Source organism: Myxine glutinosa, chromosome 12 (assembly GCF_964187855.1).
Source record: "Myxine glutinosa chromosome 12, kmMyxGlut1.1, whole genome shotgun sequence".
Taxonomy (NCBI): domain Eukaryota; kingdom Metazoa; phylum Chordata; class Myxini; order Myxiniformes; family Myxinidae; genus Myxine; species Myxine glutinosa.
The window spans coordinates 1,857,680-1,881,482 of NC_136272.1; the positions used below are offsets into that span (position 1 = coordinate 1,857,680).

The 23,803-nt window shown below is 44.5% G+C and overlaps 1 protein-coding gene across 5 annotated transcripts in view; it reads left to right on the forward strand.

The window, feature by feature from the left end:
- The window catches only part of LOC137412972 (receptor-type tyrosine-protein phosphatase gamma), a 280,669-nt gene that overhangs the window by 223,930 nt on the left and 32,936 nt on the right, over positions 1-23,803 (forward strand). For all 5 annotated transcript variants that reach the window (XM_078766398.1, XM_078766399.1, XM_078766400.1 and 2 more), the window contains 4 exons: positions 14,075-14,209; positions 14,355-14,530; positions 19,567-19,702; positions 22,136-22,303. In XM_078766398.1, the coding sequence (XP_078622524.1) occupies positions 14,075-14,209; positions 14,355-14,530; positions 19,567-19,702; positions 22,136-22,303 (615 nt within the window). The remainder of the gene's footprint in view (positions 1-14,074; positions 14,210-14,354; positions 14,531-19,566; positions 19,703-22,135; positions 22,304-23,803) is intronic.

A 23,803-nucleotide genomic window follows, 5' to 3' on the forward strand; every position in this document is an offset into this window, starting at 1 on the left:
CAGCTTCAACGACACTCCCCTCATCATCAGCACGCCACTCAGTTCCCGAAACTTCTTCCATGCACATCTCACTCTAGCAACCGTTGCCGAGTCTGATCCACCTTCTCCATTCAGCATGTCTCCGAGGTAGCAAAATGTTTTCACACCTTCCAGCTTCACGCCGTCTCCAAGATCCAACTCAACATTTCCTCCATCTGCAGCTCCCTCTGTGCACACCTTACATTTGAATGTAGCTGCCACACTGGTTAATGACCCTTTCAGACCACTACATTTTTGATGAACCCACTCAGCGCACATTGTACGAGGTGTGTTCAAAAAGTATGCGACCTTAATTTGTCGTGCGTAAACAAATGAAGCTAGGGAGGCGTTGATTGGTGCACGTATGTAGTCGATCCTAATGCGCACGCGTGAATTGTTTCCCACCTGCAGAAGCTGTCATTCGACGGCAGACCGCCGATGAGTGAGGAAGTGTAAGTGAGCGCCGTCGGATTTTCGTTTTTGACAAAATGACGGAAAAACTTGAACAACGCTACTGCATCAAATTTTGTGTAAAGCTTGGCGATTCCCATGTGGAAACGATCCGCAAGATTCAACAGGCCTTCGGGGACGAAGCAATGAGCACCAAACAGATAAAGGAGTGGTACAACCACTTCAAAGATGGCCGCACATCAGTGGAGAGTGAAGCACGTTCGGGGTAGGCCCTCAACATCCCGAAATGAGATCGTCATTGACCAATTGAGGACCCTGGTGATGCAGGATCGTCGAATCACGATCAGAGAACTTGCAGACGAGGTGGGCGTCAGCATTGGATCCATTCATTCCATTATGAAGGAGGATTTGGGCTTCAGGAGAATCTCAGCGAAGTTCGTACCAAAGCTGCTAACGATTGAGCAGAAGCAACTCCGTTTGGAGATCGCACAGGACATGCTGGAGACTGTGAACAGTGATCCCAGCTTCCTCAACACAGTGATCACTGGCGATGAGTCCTGGGTTTATGGGTACGACCCAGAAACCAAGTTGCAGTCATCACAATGGAAGCATCCAACATCCCCAAGGCCAAAAAAAGCAAGGCAGGTCTGCAGCAATGTCAAAGTCATGCTGACCGTCTTCTTCGACTCCAGTGGCGTGGTTCATCACGAGTACGCACCACACGGCACAACCATCACCAAGGAGTATTACCAAGAGGTTCTGCGTTGCCTTCATGACGCTGTGCGACGCAAACGGCCGGACCTGTGGGCAGCGGGCAATTGGCAGCTCCATCACGATAACGCACCCGCCCATTCTTCACATTTGATACAGAGTTTCTTGGCCAAATACAACACACCTGTGCTTCGTCAGGCTCCCTACTCTCCCGACATGGCTCCGTGTGACTTCTGGCTTTTCTCCAAGCTGAAAATGCCCCTGAAAGGGACCAGATTTCAGTCCAGAGAAGACATCATGCGGAATGCGACGGACCAGCTGCGCGCCATCCCAAAAGAGGCGTTCCAGCGCTGCTTCCGACAGTGGCAGAACCGTTGGGAGAAATGTGTGGCAGCCCAAGGGGACTACTTTGAAGGAGATTAGTGTAAGTTTGTTGTATCTGGATACGAGTATTTTTTATGAACAAAGGTCGGATACTTTTTGAACACACCTCGTACATTGAATGGAGTTCACTCCGACACCCTTCCTACACACAGCACACGGCCACTTCCCAGTTCGTTCCACCTCACCACATGCTTTACCACTTGCCATCACCTTCGTCTTTCCGATATTCACCTTCAGACCTTTTATCTCCATACATTCCTTCCACTTGTTCATCTTTTCCTTCAGTCCATCCATACTTTCCGCAATCAACACCAGATCATCTGCATACAACAACTCCCACGGTAAACCCTCCTTTACGTTCTGAGCCAGCACCTCCATCACAGCTACAAATAGTAGTGGACTTAGTACCGACCCCTGATGCACTCCCACCTTCACCTCAAACTCACCACTGTTCCCTTCCTTCGTCCTTACAACTGTGCGTGCTCTTTTGTACATTGCCATCACTACTCTGATCAACCATTCCTCCACTCCTAACTTCCTCAATGCCCATGTCAATACTTTGCGTGGAACCCTATCGAATGCTTTCTCCAGATCAACAAACCCAAGAAACAACTTCTTCCTCTTCTCCATGTACTTCTCCTGCAACTGCCTCACAATGAAAAGCGCGTCTGTCGTTCCTCTTCCTGGCATAAATCCAAACTGCATTTCGTCGATCTTCACTTCACAAAAAAAGGCTTCAATTTCTGATATTTAGCCTTTTCATTTGGGCCTCCCAATTGAAGCCCCGCCCATAGGGCGGGTACCGTTGCTCGACGTAAGAAGACGTCACAATGAACGTCATGCAAACGCGAATGTTATGCGGGAGTCCAAACCTGAGAATGCTGGAGACTAAAGCTGAAATTGGGAAAACTAAATAGCCTGTTTTACTCCTATAGATCCCAGGATTACCCACCGAAAATATCTTTGCGATCGGTTCAGCAGTTTTTACGGTACCTTCGAACAGACAGACAGACGGACATTTGGTGAATTATAGTAAGATATACAATGACACAAATTGGTAAAAAGTGATTGGTAAAAAACCTTTTCAGCTGTGTGATTGGTAAAAAGTTACAAGGTGTGTGATTGGTAAAAAGTTACAAGGTGTGTGATTGGTAAAAAGTTACAAGCTGTGTGATTGGTAAAATCCTATAAGCTGTGTGATTGGTAAAATGCTACATAAGCTGTGTGATTAGTTAAAAGCTATGAACTGTGTGATTGGTAAAAAGCTATTAGCTGTTTGATTAGTGAAAAGCTATAAACTGTGTGATTGGTAAAAAGCTATTAGCTGTTTGATTAGTGAAAAGCTATAAACTGTGTGATTGGTAAAAAGCTATTAGCTGTTTGATTAGTGAAAAGCTATAAACTGTGTGATTGGTAAAAAGCTATTAGCTGTTTGATTAGTGAAAAGCTATGAACTGTGTGATTGGTAAAAAGTTACAAGCTGTGTGATTGGTAAAATCCTATAAGCTGTGTGATTGGTAAAATGCTACATAAGCTGTGTGATTAGTTAAAAGCTATGAACTGTGTGATTGGTAAAAAGCTATTAGCTGTTTGATTAGTGAAAAGCTATAAACTGTGTGATTGGTAAAAAGCTATTAGCTGTTTGATTAGTGAAAAGCTATGAACTGTGTGATTGGTAAAAAGCTATTAGCTGTTTGATTAGTGAAAAGCTATAAACTGTGTGATTGGTAAAAAGCTATTAGCTGTTTGATTAGTGAAAAGCTATGAACTGTGTGATTGGTAAAAAGCTACAAGCTGTGTGATTGGTAAAAAGTTACAAGCTGTGTGATTGGTAAAAAGCTACAAGCTGTGTGATTGGTAAAAAGCTACAAGCTGTGTGATTGGTAAAAAGCTACAAGCTGTTTGATTAGTGAAAAGCTATGAACTGTGTGATTGGTAAAAAGCTATTAGCTGTTTGATTAGTGAAAAGCTATGAACTGTGTGATTGGTAAAAAGCTACAAGCTGTTTGATTAGTGAAAAGCTATGAACTGTGTGATTGGTAAAAAGCTACAAGCTGTTTGATTGGTAAGGAGCAACAAGCTTTGTGATTGGTAAGGAGCAACAAGCTTTGTGATTGGTAAGGAGCAACAAGCTTTGTGATTGGTAAAGAGCTACAATCTGTGTGATTAGTAAAAAGCTATAAACTGTGTGATTGGTAAAAGTTACAAGCTGTGTGATTGGTTAAAAGCTATAAGCCGTGTGGTTAAAAGCTATAAGCCGTGTGATTGGCAAAGAGCTATATAAAGCTGTGTGATTGGTAAAAAGCTATAAGCCGTATGATTGGTAGAATGCTACAATCTGTGAGAATGGTAAAAAGCTACAAGCTGTGTGATTGGTAAAATGCTACAAGCTTTGTGATTGGTAAAATCCTATAAGCTGTGTGATTGGTAAAATGCTACAAGCTTTGTGATTGGTAAAATGCTACAAGCTTTGTGATTGGTAAGGAGCAACAAGCTTTGTGATTGGTAAGGAGCAACAAGCTTTGTGATTGGTAAGGAGCAACAAGCTTTGTGATTGGTAAAGAGCTACAATCTGTGTGATTAGTAAAAAGCTATAAACTGTGTGATTGGTAAAAGTTACAAGCTGTGTGATTGGTTAAAAGCTATAAGCCGTGTGGTTAAAAGCTATAAGCCGTGTGATTGGCAAAGAGCTATATAAAGCTGTGTGATTGGTAAAAAGCTATAAGCCGTATGATTGGTAGAATGCTACAATCTGTGAGAATGGTAAAAAGCTACAAGCTGTGTGATTGGTAAAATGTTACAAGCTGTGTGATTGGTAAATAGCTAAAAGCTGGGTGATTGGTAGAGAGCTACAAGCTGTTATTGGTAAAAATCTACAAGCTGGGTGATTGGTAAAAAGCTGTAAACTCTGGGATTGGTAAATTTGGGCTATAGGCTGGGTGATTGGTAAATAGCTAAAAGCTGGGTGATTGGTAGAGAGCTATAAGCTGTGTGATTGGTAAATAGCTAAAATTCATTCATGCATTCAGAATCATTGGAATCTCCTGCGATGAAGCTAACTCCAAGGGCCTCTCACTCACTCACCGCAGGCAGGTTGGTGGTCTTTCCGTCTTCTACCGACTCCTCTCTGGCCTTGCCCCCCCAGCTCTCTCTGGGCTCTGTCCTGCAAATATTCCTACAGGTCGCACAAGATCTGCCTGCAACCCTCTTATGGTTAAACTGCCAAAATCAAGACTCTCTGTTCACCTTCACTCCTTCATTCCTCTTTTCTCCCACCTCTGGAACAAACTCCCTCACTCCCTCCAATCCCACTCCACCCTCCAGGTCTTTGGAACGGCTGTTCACCACCATCTCTTATCTTCCCCCATCCAAAACCTTGATCTTTTCTACCCCCGCTAATTTCACCCCAATTCCACTTTTTTGAAATACCAACTTCTGTCCTGGAAGTCCTTGGTGTCCTTGTGTTTATACTTCTCCCTCCCCCCCACCCCTTCCCACGCCTCCTCCCCCCAAGCCCTCTCCCTTCCACACATCTCCCTGCTCTCAAATGTTGTGTTTGTGTGCTTCCCCTTCTCTCCCCATCTTGTCTTCCGCTCCCTCTTTTTATATATTTTGTTTGTCTGGTTGATTTGTTTGTGAAATAAATGTTAGCTCTTTCACGAGCCTCGATTCAGTATACTAAAAAAAAAAAAAAAAGCTGGGTGATTGGTAGAGAGCTACAAGCTGTTATTGGTAAAAAGCTATAAGCTGTGTGATTGGCAAATTTGGACTATAAGCTGTGATTGGTAAAAATCTACAAGCTGGGTGATTGGTAAAAAGCTGTAAACTCTGGGATTGGTAAATTTGGGCTATAGGCTGGGTGATTGGTAAGAAGGTACAAGCTGTGTGATTGGCAAAAAGCTATAAGCTGTGTGATTGGCCAATTTGGACACTTGGCTGGGTGATTGGTAAGAAGCTCCAAGCTGGGTGATTGGTAAAAAAAAACTAAGCTGTGTGATTGGAAATTTGGGACTATACGCTGGGTGATTGGTAAGAAGCTCCAAGCTGGGTGATTGGTAAAAAGCTATAAGCTGTGTGATTGGAAATTTTGGACTCTAAGCTGGGTGATTGGTAAGAACCTACAAGCTGGGTGATTGGTAAAAAGCTATAAGCTGTGTGATTGGAAATTTTGGACTCTAAGCTGGGTGATTGGTAAGAAGCTCCAAGCTGGGTGATTGGTAAAAAGCTATAAGCTGTGATTGGCAAATTTGGACTCTAAGCTGGGTGATTGGTAAAAAGCTCCAAGCTGGGTGATTGGTAAAAAGCTATAAGCTGGGTGATTGGTAAAAAGCTATAAGCTGTATTATGTTTGATCAAAGTGAGGTTATGTCAAGGGAGTATCTATACCAGTCCCTATCAGATTTTCTTCTCCTGCCAATTGTTCTTGGTTGCTCAGACACTGTTCTCTGCACCCACAGGCTGGACTTCCTGTCAGGCCATGTTTTTTGTATGTACAGCGAAGTGATTGCAGGTAGTTTTACGTCGACACATCAAGAGTTTGGTACAGGCAGATGGACCAGGATCCAGCGTGATTCGTTTTCCATGTGAGGTGCATTCGGTTTCATCATACCTCCTGCACCCACTTTCCACTGGTAGTGGTACCTCTGGTTTGGCGAATACGGCCTTGAGCCACACCATGGCTTGGCAGGTGATTGTGTGGTATATGCAGAGACAGTCACGAGTGGGTGGTAGTTTCTCAGGGTCACAGATTTGATGGAAAGGTTTTGCACGTAGACCATTGATCCATGTAGCTGTCGTTGTTGGATTGTACATTTTGATGATCAACTTCTCAATATCTGCCGTACCAATGTCAACATTGCGACCAAGATCTTTGAGTAGCTTGGGATACTTCAGGTATGTCGTCCAAGCTGTTCGCTCGCCATACCCACACAACTGACTGATACCCACACAACTGACTGATGCCCACACAACTGACTGATGCCCACACAACTGACTGATACCCACACAACTGACTGATGCCCACACAACTGACTGATGCCCACACAACTGGCTGATATCCACACAACTGACTGATACCCACACAACTGACTGATACCCACACAACTGGCTGATACCCACACAACTGACTGATACCCACACAACTGACTGATACCCACACAACTGACTGATGCCCACACAACTGGCTGATACCCACACAACTGACTGATACCCACACAACTGGCTGATACCCACACAACTGACTGATACCCACACAACTGGCTGATACCCACACAACTGACTGATACCCACACAACTGGCTGATACCCACACAACTGAATGATACCCACACAACTGACTGGGTGTGTCTGTTCCTGTTAAAGCAAGAAAGCTGAGGATATTGTTGACGACTTGAGGTTCCAGATTTGCTCGCACAATCCTAACTGGGAATAACTGCTTCTCCTTAGACGTCACACTGCTCATCCACACGTCACACTGCTCATCCACACTTGTGCTTCTGTGTCATGACGTATCAGCAGTAAAAGTATCTGTGTCTCCAGGACTTCTCTACTACTCTTCGGAAATTCTGGACTTTTGCATCATCAGCATGAAGAACAATTTCCGTTTCAGCCTCGTGAGTCGAGTTGAGATTATTTTTAATTTTTACGATGATTAAATGATGAGGATGAGGATGAGATGATCAACATTATGTCCAAAATGTGACACAGGAACAGCAGGGAATCCCCACCTGGGAATATGGCTTCCTGGTCACCTGGTAGGTCTTGTGCTTTCAATAGGAGTCGATCCCACAGGAATTGAATGAGGTCACCTTGTTTTCTTCCAGCGATTATAAAAGTCTCTGCCATACGGATGTGAGACACATTGCTGGTCCATCGACTATACGTCTCGTCTTTCGTTGTTTGCTTGTTCGATGCACTTTGATCTCTTATCTGAGGGACTTCCTTCGATACTCATCACAGACAACGTCTAGTCTTGTCTGACAGCCTCTCAGGTAGCTTCGGACATTACCACAGAAACTGTCTGCGAGGTTGCCGAAAGATGCTAGGTTGTTTCCCGATGGCTTGAACCACCCACCACCACCATACCACCACACCACCACCACCACTGTCGAAGCTGACTTCCAGACTTCTTTCCCACAAAGACTTCTCAATTGAGAATCAAGAAAACCTCACTGAGTTCCAAACTTAGATTTATTCAATCAATTGCGGAGAGAAAACCAACACTATTACACGATACATATGTACACAGAAACACAGAACGATGCGTCGTCCGCTCGAAGGAGTCTCCCTTTGTGCAATTCCCTTAAATAAGCCTCGTCTCCTTTTGATGTTGTTTGCTTGAGATCCGGGGTCACTGATGGGTAGCCTGATCCAGGGTCACTGATGGGTAGCCTGATCCAGGGTCACTGATGGGTAGCCTGATCCAGGGTCACTGATGGGTAGCCTAATCCGGGGTCACTGATCGGTAGCCTGATCCAGGGTCACTGATGGGTAGCCTGATCCAGGGTCACTGATGGGTAGCCTGATCCAGGGTCACTGATGGGTAGCCTGATCCAGGGTCACTGATGGGTAGCCTGATCCAGGGTCACTGATCGGTAGCCTGATCCGGGGTCACTGATCGGTAGCCTGATCCGGGGTCACTGATCGGTAGCCTGATCCGGGGTCACTGATCGGTAGCCTGATCCGGGGTCACTGATCGGTAGCCTGATCCTGGGTCACTGATCGGTAGCCTGATCCGGGGTCACTGATAGGTAGCCTGATCCGGGGTCACTGATAGGTAGCCTGATCCGGGGTCACTGATAGGTAGCCTGATCCGGGGTCACTGATCGGTAGCCTGATCCGGGGTCACTGATAGGTAGCCTGATTCGGGGTCACTGATAGGTAGCCTGATCCGGGGTCACTGATAGGTAGCCTGATCCAGGGTCACTGATCGGTAGCCTGATCCGGGGTCACTGATCGGTAGCCTGATCCGGGGTCACTGATCGGTAGCCTGATCCGGGGTCACTGATCGGTAGCCTGATCCGGGGTCACTGATCGGTAGCCTGATCCGGGGTCACTGATCGGTAGCCTGATCCGGGGTCACTGATCGGTAGCCTGATCCGGGGTCACTGATCGGTAGCCTGATCCGGGATCACTGATCGGTAGCCTGATCCGGGGTCACTGATCGGTAGCCTGATCCGGGGTCATTGATAGGTAGCCTGATTCGGGGTCACTGATAGGTAGCCTGATTCGGGGTCACTGATAGGTAGCCTGATCCTGGGTCACTGATCGGTAGCCTGATCCGGGGTCACTGATAGGTAGCCTGATTCGGGGTCACTGATAGGTAGCCTGATCCGGGGTCACTGATAGGTAGCCTGATCCGGGGTCACTGATAGGTAGCCTGATCCAGGGTCACTGATCGGTAGCCTGATCCGGGGTCACTGATTGGTAGCCTGATCCAGGGTCACTGATCGGTAGCCTGATCCGGGGTCACTGATCGGTAGCCTGATCCGGGGTCACTGATCGGTAGCCTGATCCGGGGTCACTGATCGGTAGCCTGATCCGGGGTCACTGATCGGTAGCCTGATCCGGGGTCACTGATCGGTAGCCTTCCTGGTGCCAAGAGGATCTGCTTTCCATTGTCCAGCCTGCTAAGGAGTTTAGACAAGATTGCAACGAGAGCAAAAGGGGACTTAATGCATACCAACCCAAGGTGTGTCCACATTGTACCTCTGTGCACATTTGCCAGGGTGAATAAGATCAACTCACAGATGTCCAGTGGTTGCTCAATCTTCCTTGCTCACACTGCACGCTTTGAGAACCCATTTTACACAAGATTCACATCGAAATGCAATTTAACTGTTTTTGGCAATAAATTGCCCCTGACATATCATATATATATATAAATAATTCCACAACCACCATACCACGACCATCACACCATACCATCCACCACCACCATACCACCATACCACGACCACCACACCATACCATCCACAACCACCATACCACCATACCACGACCACCACACCATACCATCCACAACCACCATACCACGACCACCACCACCATACCATGACCACCACACCATACCATCCACAACCACCATACCACCATACCACGACCACCACACCATACCATCCACCACCACCATACCACCATACCACGACCACCACACCATACCATCCACAACCACCATACCACCATACCATCCACCACCACCATACCACCATACCACGACCACCAAACCATACCATCCACCACCACCATACCACCATACCACGACCACCACACCATACCATCCACAACCACCATACCATCCACAACCACCATACCAGCATACCACGACCACCACCACCACCTCCACCACCACCACCTCCACCACCATACCATCCACCACCACCACCACCACCATACCATCCACCACCACCATATCACCACCACCACCACCACCATACCACGACCACCACACCATACCATCCACCACCACCACCACCTCCACCACCATACCATCCACCACCACCATACCACCACCACCACCATACCACGACCACCACACCATACCATCGACCACCACCACCATACCATCCACCACCACCATACCACCAACTCCACCACCATACCGCGACCACCACACCATACCATCCACCACCACCTCCACCACCATACCATACTGATATCACATCACATCACAGACACATCACACGATACAGACACACATCACACGGTACAGACACACATCACACGGTACAGACACATCACACGGTACAGACACATCACACGGTACAGACACACATCACACGGTACAGACACATCACACGGTACAGACACACATCACACGGTACAGACACACATCACACGGTACAGACACACATCACACGGTACAGACACATCACACGGTACAGACACATCACACGGTACAGACACATCACACGGTACAGACACATCACACGGTACAGACACATCACACGGTACAGACACATCACACGATACAGACACATCACACGGTACAGACACATCACACGGTACAGACACACATCACACGGTACAGACACACATCACACGGTACAGACACACATCACACGGTACAGACACATCACACGGTATAGACACACATCACACGGTACAGACACATCACACGGTACAGACACACATCACACGGTACAGACACATCACACGGTACAGACACACATCACACGGTACAGACACATCACACGGTACAGACACACATCACACGGTACAGACACATCACACGGTATAGACACACATCACACGGTACAGACACATCACACGGTACAGACACACATCACACGGTACAGACATATCACACGGTACAGACACATCACACGGTACAGACACATCACACGGTACAGACACACATCACACGGTACAGACACATCACACGGTATAGACACACATCACACGGTACAGACACACATCACACGGTACAGACACATCACACGGTACAGACACATCACACGGTACAGACACATCACACGGTACAGACACATCACACGGTACAGACACATCACACGGTACAGACACATCACACGGTACAGACACATCACACGGTATAGACACACATCACACGGTACAGACACATCACACGGTACAGACACACATCACACGGTACAGACACACATCACACGGTACAGACACATCACACGGTACAGACACATCACACGGTACAGACACACATCACACGGTACAGACACATCACACGGTACAGACACATCACACGGTATAGACACACATCACACGGTACAGACACACATCACACGGTACAGACACATATAATAATAATAATAATAATAATACATTTATTTTATATAGCGCTTTTCAAGAAGCCCAAAGACGCTTTGACAGAGTACAAAAAACAAGTGCAAAAAGACAAAAATCAATAGGTAAATAATAATCAAAGCAAAAGGAAGGAGCAGGAGAAGAGATAGTCAGGGGTTAAATGCTGTGGGTTAAATGTTGAATGCAGTGTTGAACAGGTGGGTCTTGAGTGATGTTTTGAATGTGGTGAGTGAGGAGGAGTCTCTGACACGGTGCAGACACACATCACACGGTGCAGACACACATCACACGGTACAGACACATCACACGGTACAGACACACATCACACGGTACAGACACATCGCACTGTACATGGCACACGGTACAGACACATCACACGGTACAGACACACATCACACGGTACAGACACATCGCACTGTACATGGCACACGGTACAGACACATCACACGGTGCAGACACACATCACACGGTACAGACACATCACACGGTACAGACACACATCACACGGTACAGACACATCACACTGTACATGGCACACGGTACAGACACACATCACACGGTACATAGCACAGGGTACACGGTAGACAATTGTATTTCATTTATATCGTCATTGTCAAAAGTTTGTTGAAATTTTTTTATGAGTTTGTATGATTTTCTGAATTGGTGTTTGTGTGCACAAGCGTGGGCTCTTCAACCCCATTGTTGATATTTTTGTGTTGATTTTATTTTAGGTTTTTGAGAATTTTGTGGATTGTTATTTTATCCTTTGAATGAATTGCAATGAAATTGATGGTGCAAATGCGGAAAGGAATTGTGCACATTCTCCACCTTTGTGTAATCCTTATTTTGCCGGCCATTCTCCACCTTTGTGTAATCCTTATTTTACCGGCCATTCTCCACCTTTGTGTAATCCTTATTTTACCGGCCATTCTCCACCTTTGTGTAATCCTTATTTTACCGGCCATTCTCCACCTTTGTGTAATCCTTATTTTACCGCCCATTCTCCACCTTTGTGTAATCCTTATTTTACCGTCCATTCTCCACCTTTGTGTAATCCTTATTTTACCGGCCATTCTCCACCTTTGTGTAATCCTTATTTTACCGTCCATTCTCCACCTTTGTGTAATCCTTATTTTACCGCCCATTCTCCACCTTTGTGTAATCCTTATTTTATCGGCCATTCTCCACCTTTGTGTGATCCTTATTTTACCGGCCATTCTCCACCTTTGTGTGATCCTTATTTTGCCGGCCATTCCCCACCTTTGTGTGATCCTTATTTTGCCGGCAATTCTCAGCCGTTGTGTGATCCTTATTTTACCGACCATTCTCCGCCTTTGTGTAATCCTTATTTTGCCGGCCATTCTCCACCTTTGTGTAATCCTTATTTTACCGGCCATTCTCCACCTTTGTGTAATCCTTATTTTACCGGCCATTCTCCACCTTTGTGTAGTCCTTATTTTACCGTCCATTCTCCACCTTTGTGCAATCCTTATTTTACCGTCCATTCTCCACCTTTGTGTAATCCTTATTTTACCGGCCATTCTCCACCTTTGTGTAATCCTTATTTTACCGTCAATTCACCTTTGTGTAATCCTTATTTTACCGCCCATTCTCCACCTTTGTGTAATCCTTATTTTACCGGCAATTCTCCACCTTTGTGTAATCCTTATTTTACCGTCCATTCTCCACCTTTGTGTAATCCTTATTTTACCGTCCATTCTCCACCTTTGCGTAATCCTTATTTTACCGTCCATTCTCCACCTTTGTGTAATCCTTATTTTACCGGCCATTCTCCACCTTTATGTAATCCTTATTTTACCGGCCATTCTCCACCTTTATGTAATCCTTATTTTACCGGCCATTCTCCACCTTTGTGTAATCCTTATTTTACCGTCCATTCTCCGCCTTTATGTAATCCTTATTTTACCGGCCATTCTCCACCTTTGTGTAATCCTTATTTTACCGGCCATTCTCCACCTTTGTGTGATCCTTATTTTGCCGGCCATTCTCCACCTTTGTGTAATCCTTATTTTGCCGGCCATTCTCCACCTTAGTGTGATCCTTATTTTACCGGCCATTCTCCACCTTTGTGTGATCCTTATTTTACCGTCCATTCTCCACCTTTGTGTAATCCTTATTTTACCGGCCATTCTCCACCTTTGTGTAATCCTTATTTTACCGTCCATTCTCCACCTTTGTGTAATCCTTATTTTACCGCCCATTCTCCACCTTTGTGTAATCCTTATTTTACCGTCCATTCTCCACCTTTGTGTAATCCTTATTTTACCGGCCATTCTCCACCTTTGTGTAATCCTTATTTTACCGTCCATTCTCCACCTTTGTGTAATCCTTATTTTACCGTCCATTTTCCACCTTTGTGTAATCCTTATTTTACCGGCCATTCTCCACCTTTATGTAATCCTTATTTTACCGGCCATTCTGCACCTTTGTGTAATCCTTATTTTACCGTCCATTCTCCACCTTTATGTAATCCTTATTTTACCGGCCATTCTCCACCTTTGTGTAATCCTTATTTTACCGTCCATTCTCCACCTTTGTGTAATCCTTATTTTGCCGGCCATTCTCCACCTTTGTGTAATCCTTATTTTGCCGGCCATTCTCCACCTTAGTGTGATCCTTATTTTACCGTCCATTCTCCACCTTTGTGTGATCCTTATTTTACCGGCCATTCTCCACCTTTGTGTAATCCTTATTTTACCGGCCATTCTCCACCTTTGTGTAATCTTTATTTTACCCAATCTTCATTGCTATAGAGGAAATGTGACCAGTACTGGCCGACAGAAAACAGTGAGGAATACGGTCATATCCTGGTTACTCTGAAAAGCACCAATTCTCTCGCCTGCTACACAGTGCGTCACTTCACGATCCGTCACATGAAGCTAAGAAAGGTAACCCTCCTACCTGGATATCAAACTGTTTACCCGAGTACATAATTATCAACATTGTCGATATTCCGATTCTCATTGACCCGTGTATATGATGTATTAAATTGGACATGAAATGGATTTGTGTGAGCGCGATGATTGTCAACAGGGCACACAAAAAGGAGTGGGAAAATGGCGCCAGCATGAACGAACGGTCATTCAGTTCCATTACACTCAGTGGCCTGACATGGGCACTCCAGAGTATACGCTGCCTGTACTGACATTCGTGCGCAAATCATCTGCTGCACGTACCCCTGAAATGGGCCCAGTTGTTGTGCACTGCAGGTACATGCTCTGTTAATCTGCTTCGACTGTCAGTTGTTCCTTACTTCTCTTGGGCACTACTCTGAGTGTTGTTGTTTTTGTACCTCTTGCACCTCCATTTTCTCTTTCTATGTCAAATAAATCCATTGCATTGAGGCCCCAATGCTGTCACAGGTGGAGGGACAAAAAACAACTGGTTATTTTTAATTTTTTGTCAAACAAGGTCTTGGTAGTAACTACCATCTACAGGTAGTGGACAAAAAATGGAAACACCAATGAAAAGTCATTCATAGGGCGTTGGTTCACCACGTGCGGCCAATATGCTCTGTGGCATAGAGTCCACCAGGAACGAAAAGGTGCAACATGGGGGTGAAGATGATCACTCAGTACCATCAAGTAGTGGTTGACCTTGCCTTCAAAGGGAATAAGTGCACCCAAGCCATGCCCGGGGATGCACCCCACAACATTACAGAACCACCAGAACCCTTCACTGGTGGCACCAGCACTCCGGGGTGTAGAGATATTTCGGTATATCATGCAGCCATGCCAGCCATAATTATAGGTAACCAGGTATATCATGCAGCCATGCCAGCCATAATTATAGGTAACCAGGTATATCATGCAGCCATGCTAGCCATAATTATAGGTAATCATTATAGGTAACCATAATTATAACATCCACTCCTTGCAGGAGCATTGGTAAGTTGTCTCCCCAGGATGTCATCAATAGTTTTGGTATGCTAGAAACATCCACTCCCTGCAGGAGCATTGGTAAGTTGTCTCCCCAGGATGTCATCAATAGTTTTGGTATGCTAGAAACATCCACTCCCTGCAGGAGCATTGGTAAGTTGTCTCACCATGATGTCATCAATAGTTTTGGTATGCTAGAAACATCCACTCCCTGCAGGAGCATTGGTAAGTTGTCTCACCAGGATGTCATCAATAGTTTTGGTATGCTAGAAACATCCACTCCCTGCAGGAGCATTGGCAAGTTGTCTCACCAGGATGTCATCAATAGGTTTGGTATGCCAGAACCATCCACTCCCTGCAGGAGCATTGGCAAGTTGTCTCCCCAGGATGTCATCAATAGTTTTGGTATGCCAGAACCATCCACTCCCTGCAGGAGCATTGGTAAGTTGTCTCCCGAGGATGTCATCAATAGTTTTGGTATGCCAGAACCATCCACTCCCTGCAGGAGCATTGGCAAGTTGTCTCCCCAGGATGTCGTCAATAGGTTTGGTATGCTAGAAACATCCACTCCCTGCAGGAGCATTGGTAAGTTGTCTCACCATGATGTCATCAATAGTTTTGGTATGCTAGAAACATCCCCTCCCTGCAGGAGCATTGGTAAGTTGTCTCACCAGGATGTCATCAATAGGTTTGGTATGCCAGAACCATCCACTCCCTGCAGGAGCATTGGCAAGTTGTCTCATCAATAGTTTTGGTATGCCAGAACCATCCACTCCCTGCAGGAGCATTGGTAAGTTGTCTCCCCAGGATGTCATCAATAGTTTTGGTATGCCAGAACCATCCACTCCCTGCAGGAGCATTGGCAAGTTGTCTCCCCAGGATGTCGTCAATAGGTTTGGTATGCTAGAAACATCCACTCCCTGCAGGAGCATTGGTAAGTTGTCTCACCAGGATGTCATCAATAGTTTTGGTATGCCAGAACCATCCACTCCCTGCAGGAGCATTGGTAAGTTGTCTCCCCAGGATGTCATCAATAGGTTTGGTATGCCAGAACCATCCACTCCCTGCAGGAGCATTGGCAAGTTGTCTCCCCAGGATGTCGTCAATAGGTTTGGTATGCTAGAACCATCCACTCCCTGCAGGAGCATTGGCAAGTTGTCTCCCCAGGATGTCGTCAATAGGTTTGGTATGCTAGAACCATCCACTCCCTGCAGGAGCATTGGCAAGTTGTCTCCCCAGGATGTCGTCAATAGGTTTGGTATGCTAGAACCATCCACTCCCTGCAGGAGCATTGGCAAGTTGTCTCCCCAGGATGTCATCAATAGGTTTGGTATGCTAGAAACATCCACTCCCTGCAGGAGCATTGGCAAGTTGTCTCACCAGGATGTCATTAATAGTTTTGGTATGCTAGAAACATCCACTCCCTACAGGAGCATTGGTAAGTTGTCTCACCAGGATGTCATCAATAGTTTTGGTATGCTAGAAACATCCACTCCCTGCAGGAGCATTGGTAAGTTGTCTCACCAGGATGTCATCAATAGTTTTGGTATGCCAGAACCATCCACTCCCTGCAGGAGCATTGGTAAGTTGTCTCACCAGGATGTCATCAATAGTTTTGGTATGCCAGAACCATCCACTCCCTGCAGGAGCATTGGTAAGTTGTCTCACCAGGATGTCATTAATAGTTTTGGTATGCTAGAAACATCCACTCCCTGCAGGAGCATTGGTAAGTTGTCTCACCAGTATGTCATCAATAGTTTTGGTATGCCAGAACCATCCACTCCCTGCAGGAGCATTGGTAAGTTGTCTCACCAGGATGTCATTAATAGTTTTGGTATGCTAGAAACATCCACTCCCTGCAGGAGCATTGGTAAGTTGTCTCACCAGGATGTCATCAATAGTTTTGGTATGCCAGAACCATCCACTCCCTGCAGGAGCATTGGTAAGTTGTCTCACCAGGATGTCATTAATAGTTTTGGTATGCCAGAACCATCCACTCCCTGCAGGAGCATTGGCAAGTTGTCTCCCCAGGATGTCGTCAATAGGTTTGGTATGCTAGAACCATCCACTCCCTGCAGGAGCATTGGCAAGTTGTCTCCCCAGGATGTCATCAATAGGTTTGGTATGCTAGAAACATCCACTCCCTGCAGGAGCATTGGCAAGTTGTCTCCCCAGGATGTCATCAATAGGTTTGGTATGCCAGAACCATCCACTCCCTGCAGGAGCATTGGTAAGTTGTCTCACCAGGATGTCATTAATAGTTTTGGTATGCCAGAACCATCCACTCCCTGCAGGAGCATTGGCAAGTTGTCTCCCCAGGATGTCGTCAATAGGTTTGGTATGCTAGAAACATCCACTCCCTGCAGGAGCATTGGCAAGTTGTCCCATCCCACTACATCACTGGGGGAGCACAGAGGACATTTTGTGCCAATTTCTTGACCCTGGGCTCCACCAACACGTATGCCAAATTTGGCGGAGATCGGGGCAGCACAATTTTTTTTCTACGATTTTAAGATGTCCGTCCAGTACATACACATCCAGAAACTTGCCTTATTTAATATGAATAGAAAGATCCAGTGTCTGTTCTTTGAAACATTTGTGCAACAAGTGTGACTTCAAAAACACTTGTTGCACAAAGTTGAAAATCTTTATGTATTAGAATGAGTCTGTTTTGTTTAGTTTGTTACTTGCAAAATTGAAGATTTTTCAAGTACATGGGATGGTCTTGTGCGTTATTCTGTCTATCTGTTTGTTTGTTTGTCTGTCTGTCTGTCAATTGCCCACAGGTCGCAATTTCAAACCAAACTTCACGAAACTTCACCAGATGGTAAAATTGGTCATAAGGAAGAAGACCATTGATTTTGAGATTGAAGTTTATCTTGAGGTCAAATTTCTAAAATTATCATTTTTCATCTGATGGACTTGAAAATGGAACAGCATTTGCATATTGAGTCACTAAATGTGGAAGCCAACTATTTTTGAAGTCAAAACATCAAAGGTCAACTCAAGGTCAAACTTCCAAAATCATCAATTTTCATCTGAAAATTCATCATTTTTCATCCTATTAACTTGGGAATTAAACAGCAATGACATAGTTCATCACTGAATTGGGAAACCAACTATTTTACGTCAAAAGGTCAAAGGTCAAGTCAAGGTGAAACATCTAATATCAATTTTCATCTGAAAAATCATAAATTTTCATCCGATTGACATGGAAATTAAACAGCAATGACATAGTTCATCACTGAATTGTGAAACCAACATTTTTTTTAGGTCAAAAGGTCAAAGGTCAACTCAAGGTCAAACATCTAATATCAATTTTCATCTGAAAAATCATAAATTTTCATCCGATTGACATGGAAATTAAACAGCAATGACATAGTTCATCACTGAATTGGGAAACCAACAATTTTTTTTAGGTCAAAGGGCAACTCAAGGTCAAACATCTAATATCAATTTTCATCTGAAAAATCATAAATTTTCATCCGATTGACATGGAAATTAAACAGCAATGACATAGTTCATCACTGAATTGTGAAACCAACAATTTTTAGGTCAAAAGGTCAAAGGTCAACTCAAGGTGAAACATCTAATATCAATTTTCATCTGAAAAATCATAATTTTTCATCCGATTGACATGGAAATTAAACAGCAATGACATAGTTCATCACTGAATTGTGAAACCAACAATTTTTTAGGTCAAAAGGTCAAAGGTCAACTCAAGGTCAAACATCTAATATCAATTTTCACCTGAAAAATCATAAATTTTAATCTGATTGACCCGAGCTTTGATTAAGACCATCAATTTTAATCTTGATGAAATGGACAATTTTATGTATCCATGACGACTTTTTATTTGGGGGATGGGTGGATTTTGCGAGTATCGTGCTCTGCAGGACGTCTTGTTTTTTGTGTTCGTTAAACGTTTCCAAATTCCGAGGCCAATTTCCCCAAAATTTGCTTTATGGACTTATGTTCACACGTGGAAGGCAACGTCACTATACAAAATTTCAATTATTAATCACCTTGTTGTAAAGACATAAAACAATGGAGCTTTGGACAATTGAGCATCGTACCCCTTGGTGGGGAGAGGGGCGACACCTGGCTTGCTTCTTGACCCTCCTCATTCGAAGGTCGATCTCCTGTTGGGAATCAAACCAATTGCATTTAAAAGTAATACCTCACTCTATGCTGTAGAATGCGAATTCGTTGTCGATCTCATTGTTCTGGAGAAAAAAAAAATTAAGAAAAATCCTTAACACGCAACGCTCGTCTGGTAAACGCATCCATCACCTTTGTTTGAATTGTCTGCACACGCACACACACACGTGATCTCCTTTATTGTGCCACCACATTGCCCTGTACAGTGCGGGTGTGGGACGTACGGGGACGTACATCGTGGTGGACAGCATGCTGCATCAGATGCGTGAACGGGGCACCGTCAATGTGCTCGGGTTCCTCAAGCACATCCGCTCACAACGTAACTACCTAGTACAGACTGAGGTACGAGATACCTGGAACCTACTGAGGTGCCGAGTACATACATACGTACGTGCACGTATTCCATTTTGTTTAAGCTCATCATGTTTGTCTGAATGAACAAACTGAACTCTTGCACATTGTGTGTGTGCTGCTCTGCTTTGCTCACTGCTCTTGGGCTGTATATTTGGTTGATGTTTCAAAGAAAAACAACTTTTACTTTCCAAATCTCCTTTTTCTCGAATAAAAAAACCGAACAAATTACATGTGGTGCACAGCTGTTACATGTGACTTTGTGGGTGCACAGCTGTTACATGTGACTTTGTGGGTGCACAGCTGTTACATGTGACTTTGTGGGTGCACAGCTGTTACATGTAACTTTGTGGATGCACAGCTGTTACATGTAACTTTGTGGATGCACAGCTGTTACATGTAATTTTGTGGGTGCACAGCTGTTACATGTGACTCTGTGGGTGCACAGCTATTACATGTGACTTTGTGGGTGCACAGCTGTTACATGTGACTTTGTGGATGCACAGCTATTACATGTGACTTTGTGGGTGCACAGCTGTTACATGTGACTTTGTGGGTGCACAGCTGTTACATGTGACTTTGTGGATGCACAGCTATTACATGTGACTTTGTGGGTGCACAGCTATTACATGTGACTTTGTGGGTGCACAGCTATTACATGTGACTTTGTGGGTGCACAGCTATTACATGTGACTTTGTGGGTGCACAGCTGTTACATGTGACTTTGTGGGTGCACAGCTGTTACATGTGACTTTGTGGGTGCACAGCTATTACATGTGACTTTGTGGGTACACAGCTGTTACATGTGACTTTGTGGGTGCACAGCTATTACATGTGACTTTGTGGGTGCACAGCTATTACATGTGACTTTGTGGGTACACAGCTGTTACATGTGACTTTGTGGGTGCACAGCTATTACATGTGACTTTGTGGGTGCACAGCTATTACATGTGACTTTGTGGGTGCACAGCTATTACATGTGACTTTGTGGATGCACAGCTATTACATGTGACTTTGTGGGTGCACAGCTATTACATGTGACTTTGTGGGTACACAGCTGTTACATGTGACTTTGTGGGTGCACAGCTATTACATGTGACTTTGTGGGTGCACAGCTATTACATGTGACTTTGTGGGTACACAGCTGTTACATGTGACTTTGTGGGTGCACAGCTATTACATGTGACTTTGTGGGTGCACAGCTATTACATGTGACTTTGTGGGTGCACAGCTATTACATGTGACTTTGTGGGTGCACAGCTATTACATGTGACTTTGTGGGTGCACAGCTATTACATGTGACTTTGTGGGTGCACAGCTATTACATGTGACTTTGTGGGTGCACAGCTGCGGTGACGAGTCAGTGCAAAGCCATATGCTATTTTAATGTCTTTTAGTTTGAAGGAAGGGTTTTGGTTTCCATGCCGCTTTGTGTTGATTTGATTTGATTTGATTTGATTTGAATCATGGTTGATTAGTCTGTTTATCCATTTGAAATGATTCCTGTTTCATACCTTTTAATTGTTGAGCTACCTTTTAATATCAGATTGTTTGCGAATTATGTTTAAGAGGAAAGAAACCCTGAAATATGGCCGTCGCCCAGATAAAATCACACGCACATGGAGGTCTGAAAGTCCCTTTACCCCCTCCCAGTAAAGCATATTCGTTTTTAGTGAATCCACAAATACTACACAAGATGTCTAAGAGGACTTGGCGATGAATTCGTTGGTGCAAGGAGGATGATGGAGCGTATAAGATACAAAAATGGATCAACTATTGTACGTACATACTGCTCGATAAAACCTGTATGTGAAGGAGTTTAAGAGCGAAATCTTGACTGGGAAGGGGAAAGCGGCTTTCAGAGCTCCTCAACTATAACGTATGCCTCAACTATAACGCATACCTCAACTATAACGCATACCTCAACTATAACGTATGCCTCAACTATAACGTATACCTCAACTATAACGTATACCTCAACTATAACGTATACCTCAACTATAACGTATACCTCAACTATAACGCATACCTCAACTATAACGCATACCTCAACTATAACGTATACCTCAACTATAACGTATACCTCAACTATAACGTATACCTCAACTATAACGTATACCTCAACTATAACGTATACCTCAACTATAACGTATACCTCAACTATAACGCATACCTCAACTATAACGCATACCTCAACTATAACGTATACCTCAACTATAACGTATACCTCAACTATAACGTATACCTCAACTATAACGTATACCTCAACTATAACGTATACCTCAACTATAACGTATACCTCAACTATAACGCACAAGTTCAAAATTATAATGTCAAGTTATTTTTAACTTCAGCATTTGTTAAACATCTATGAGACAATGGATCCTTGTCTAAGTACCTGCGCCTACATGTGTCCCTATGCAGGAGCAGTACGTGTTCATCCATGATGTACTGTTAGAAGCTGTTTTAGCCGGAAACACCGAGGTGTCTTGTCATCAGTTCCAGGCCTACTATTCTACAATTTCAGCGCAACCTGGTAATACCTCCGAGCTGTTTCCCAGCAACAGCTCTTGCCTTGAGAGACAGTTCATGGTAAGTGCACAAAGTCACATTACCCTTTCGACTGCCATTGGTGGTCAGCATCATATTCTATCATTCTCCATGAAACTCTACAATGTATAAATAAAAGTGTTGTAAAATCATTTAGAATGGAAAACTAAACACAAAAAAAAAATGGACACATAAAAAAATAATAAAGGGAGCGGGAGACAAGAGGGAGAGGGAGAGAGAAGCACACAAGCACACCAACAGTAGAGAACAAGGACGTCGGTAGATCTGTGGAAGGGAGAGGGCCAGGGTCGTGGGGGAGTTAGGTGGGGAGTACACGGTATAAAACAAATGGACACGACTAGGAATAACATTTGAAGCAAAAAATGCAAAATGAAAACCTTTTTCTTGGTCGTCACACAAGAAAATTAAACTGATGATTTTTCCTAAAAGAAGACAAGTCCTGCAGAAGGTTTTACTGAAAACAAAACATTAGACAAGTCGGATAAATATAAGAGACACGAGTGAGATACTTGTGCTACGCACGATTGGGAGGCCAAAAGCAAACAGAATGGGGAAACGGTGAATTTCAAACCAGGAACCAATGAATTCCATGTGCCTGCGCCACCTTCAGTCGAACATCAGGCATTGACATCCGGTTCGTGAATGACTTGGACAAAGAGCGTACCCAGTCTAAATGGTTCTATACCCAGTCAATGGCGAATCTGGATAATCCGCAAATGCCACGGTTGGAAACACTCACATAATTTCCTCATTCATTTAAACTCAATCACATATAAAACCTTCACTCCTTCATTCCTCTTTACTCCCACCTCTGGAACAAACTCCCTCACTCTCTTCAATCCCTCTCCTCCCTCCAGGTCTTTAAAACAGCTGTTCACCACCATCTCCTATCTTCCCCCATCCAAAACCTTGATCTTTTCTACCCCCGTTAAAACACCCCAAATCCACCTCTTTCAATCTCCAACTTCATTCCTGAAATTCCTAGTAGTGTTCATTTGCTTTATACCGTGTTACCCCTCCCCCTCCCCACCCCCCCTCCTCTTCCCCAGCCCTCTCTTCCACAGATCTACCGATGTCCCTGTTCTCTACTGTTATTGTCCTTGTATGCTTTCCTCTCTCTCCCCCTCTTTTTTCCCTCTCCCTTTATTTATTGTATGTTTTATGGTCGCTGTGCTTGTTCTCATGTTTAATGTGTTAGCTCTTATATGAGCCTTGACTATTATATGAGCCTTGACTCTGTATACAAAAAAAAAAGCTAAATGTTTGTTTATTTGTTTGTTTATTTGTCTGTGAACCTACTCCTCTGAGCTGCCAAGGTTAATCGCCACAAAACTTCATAGGATTCCAGTTTTTACCACGATGCACCTAAATCGTGGGTTTAAAAGTTATTTTGTCACTATTCATAACTTATAAACACCCGAGCCGCCACCTGTCGCCATGATCTCGGTTGTAGAAGAAAGAAGCTGTTGCCAGTTTATCGGCTTTAATTCACTTGATTGAAGCAGCCACTACAAACATGAA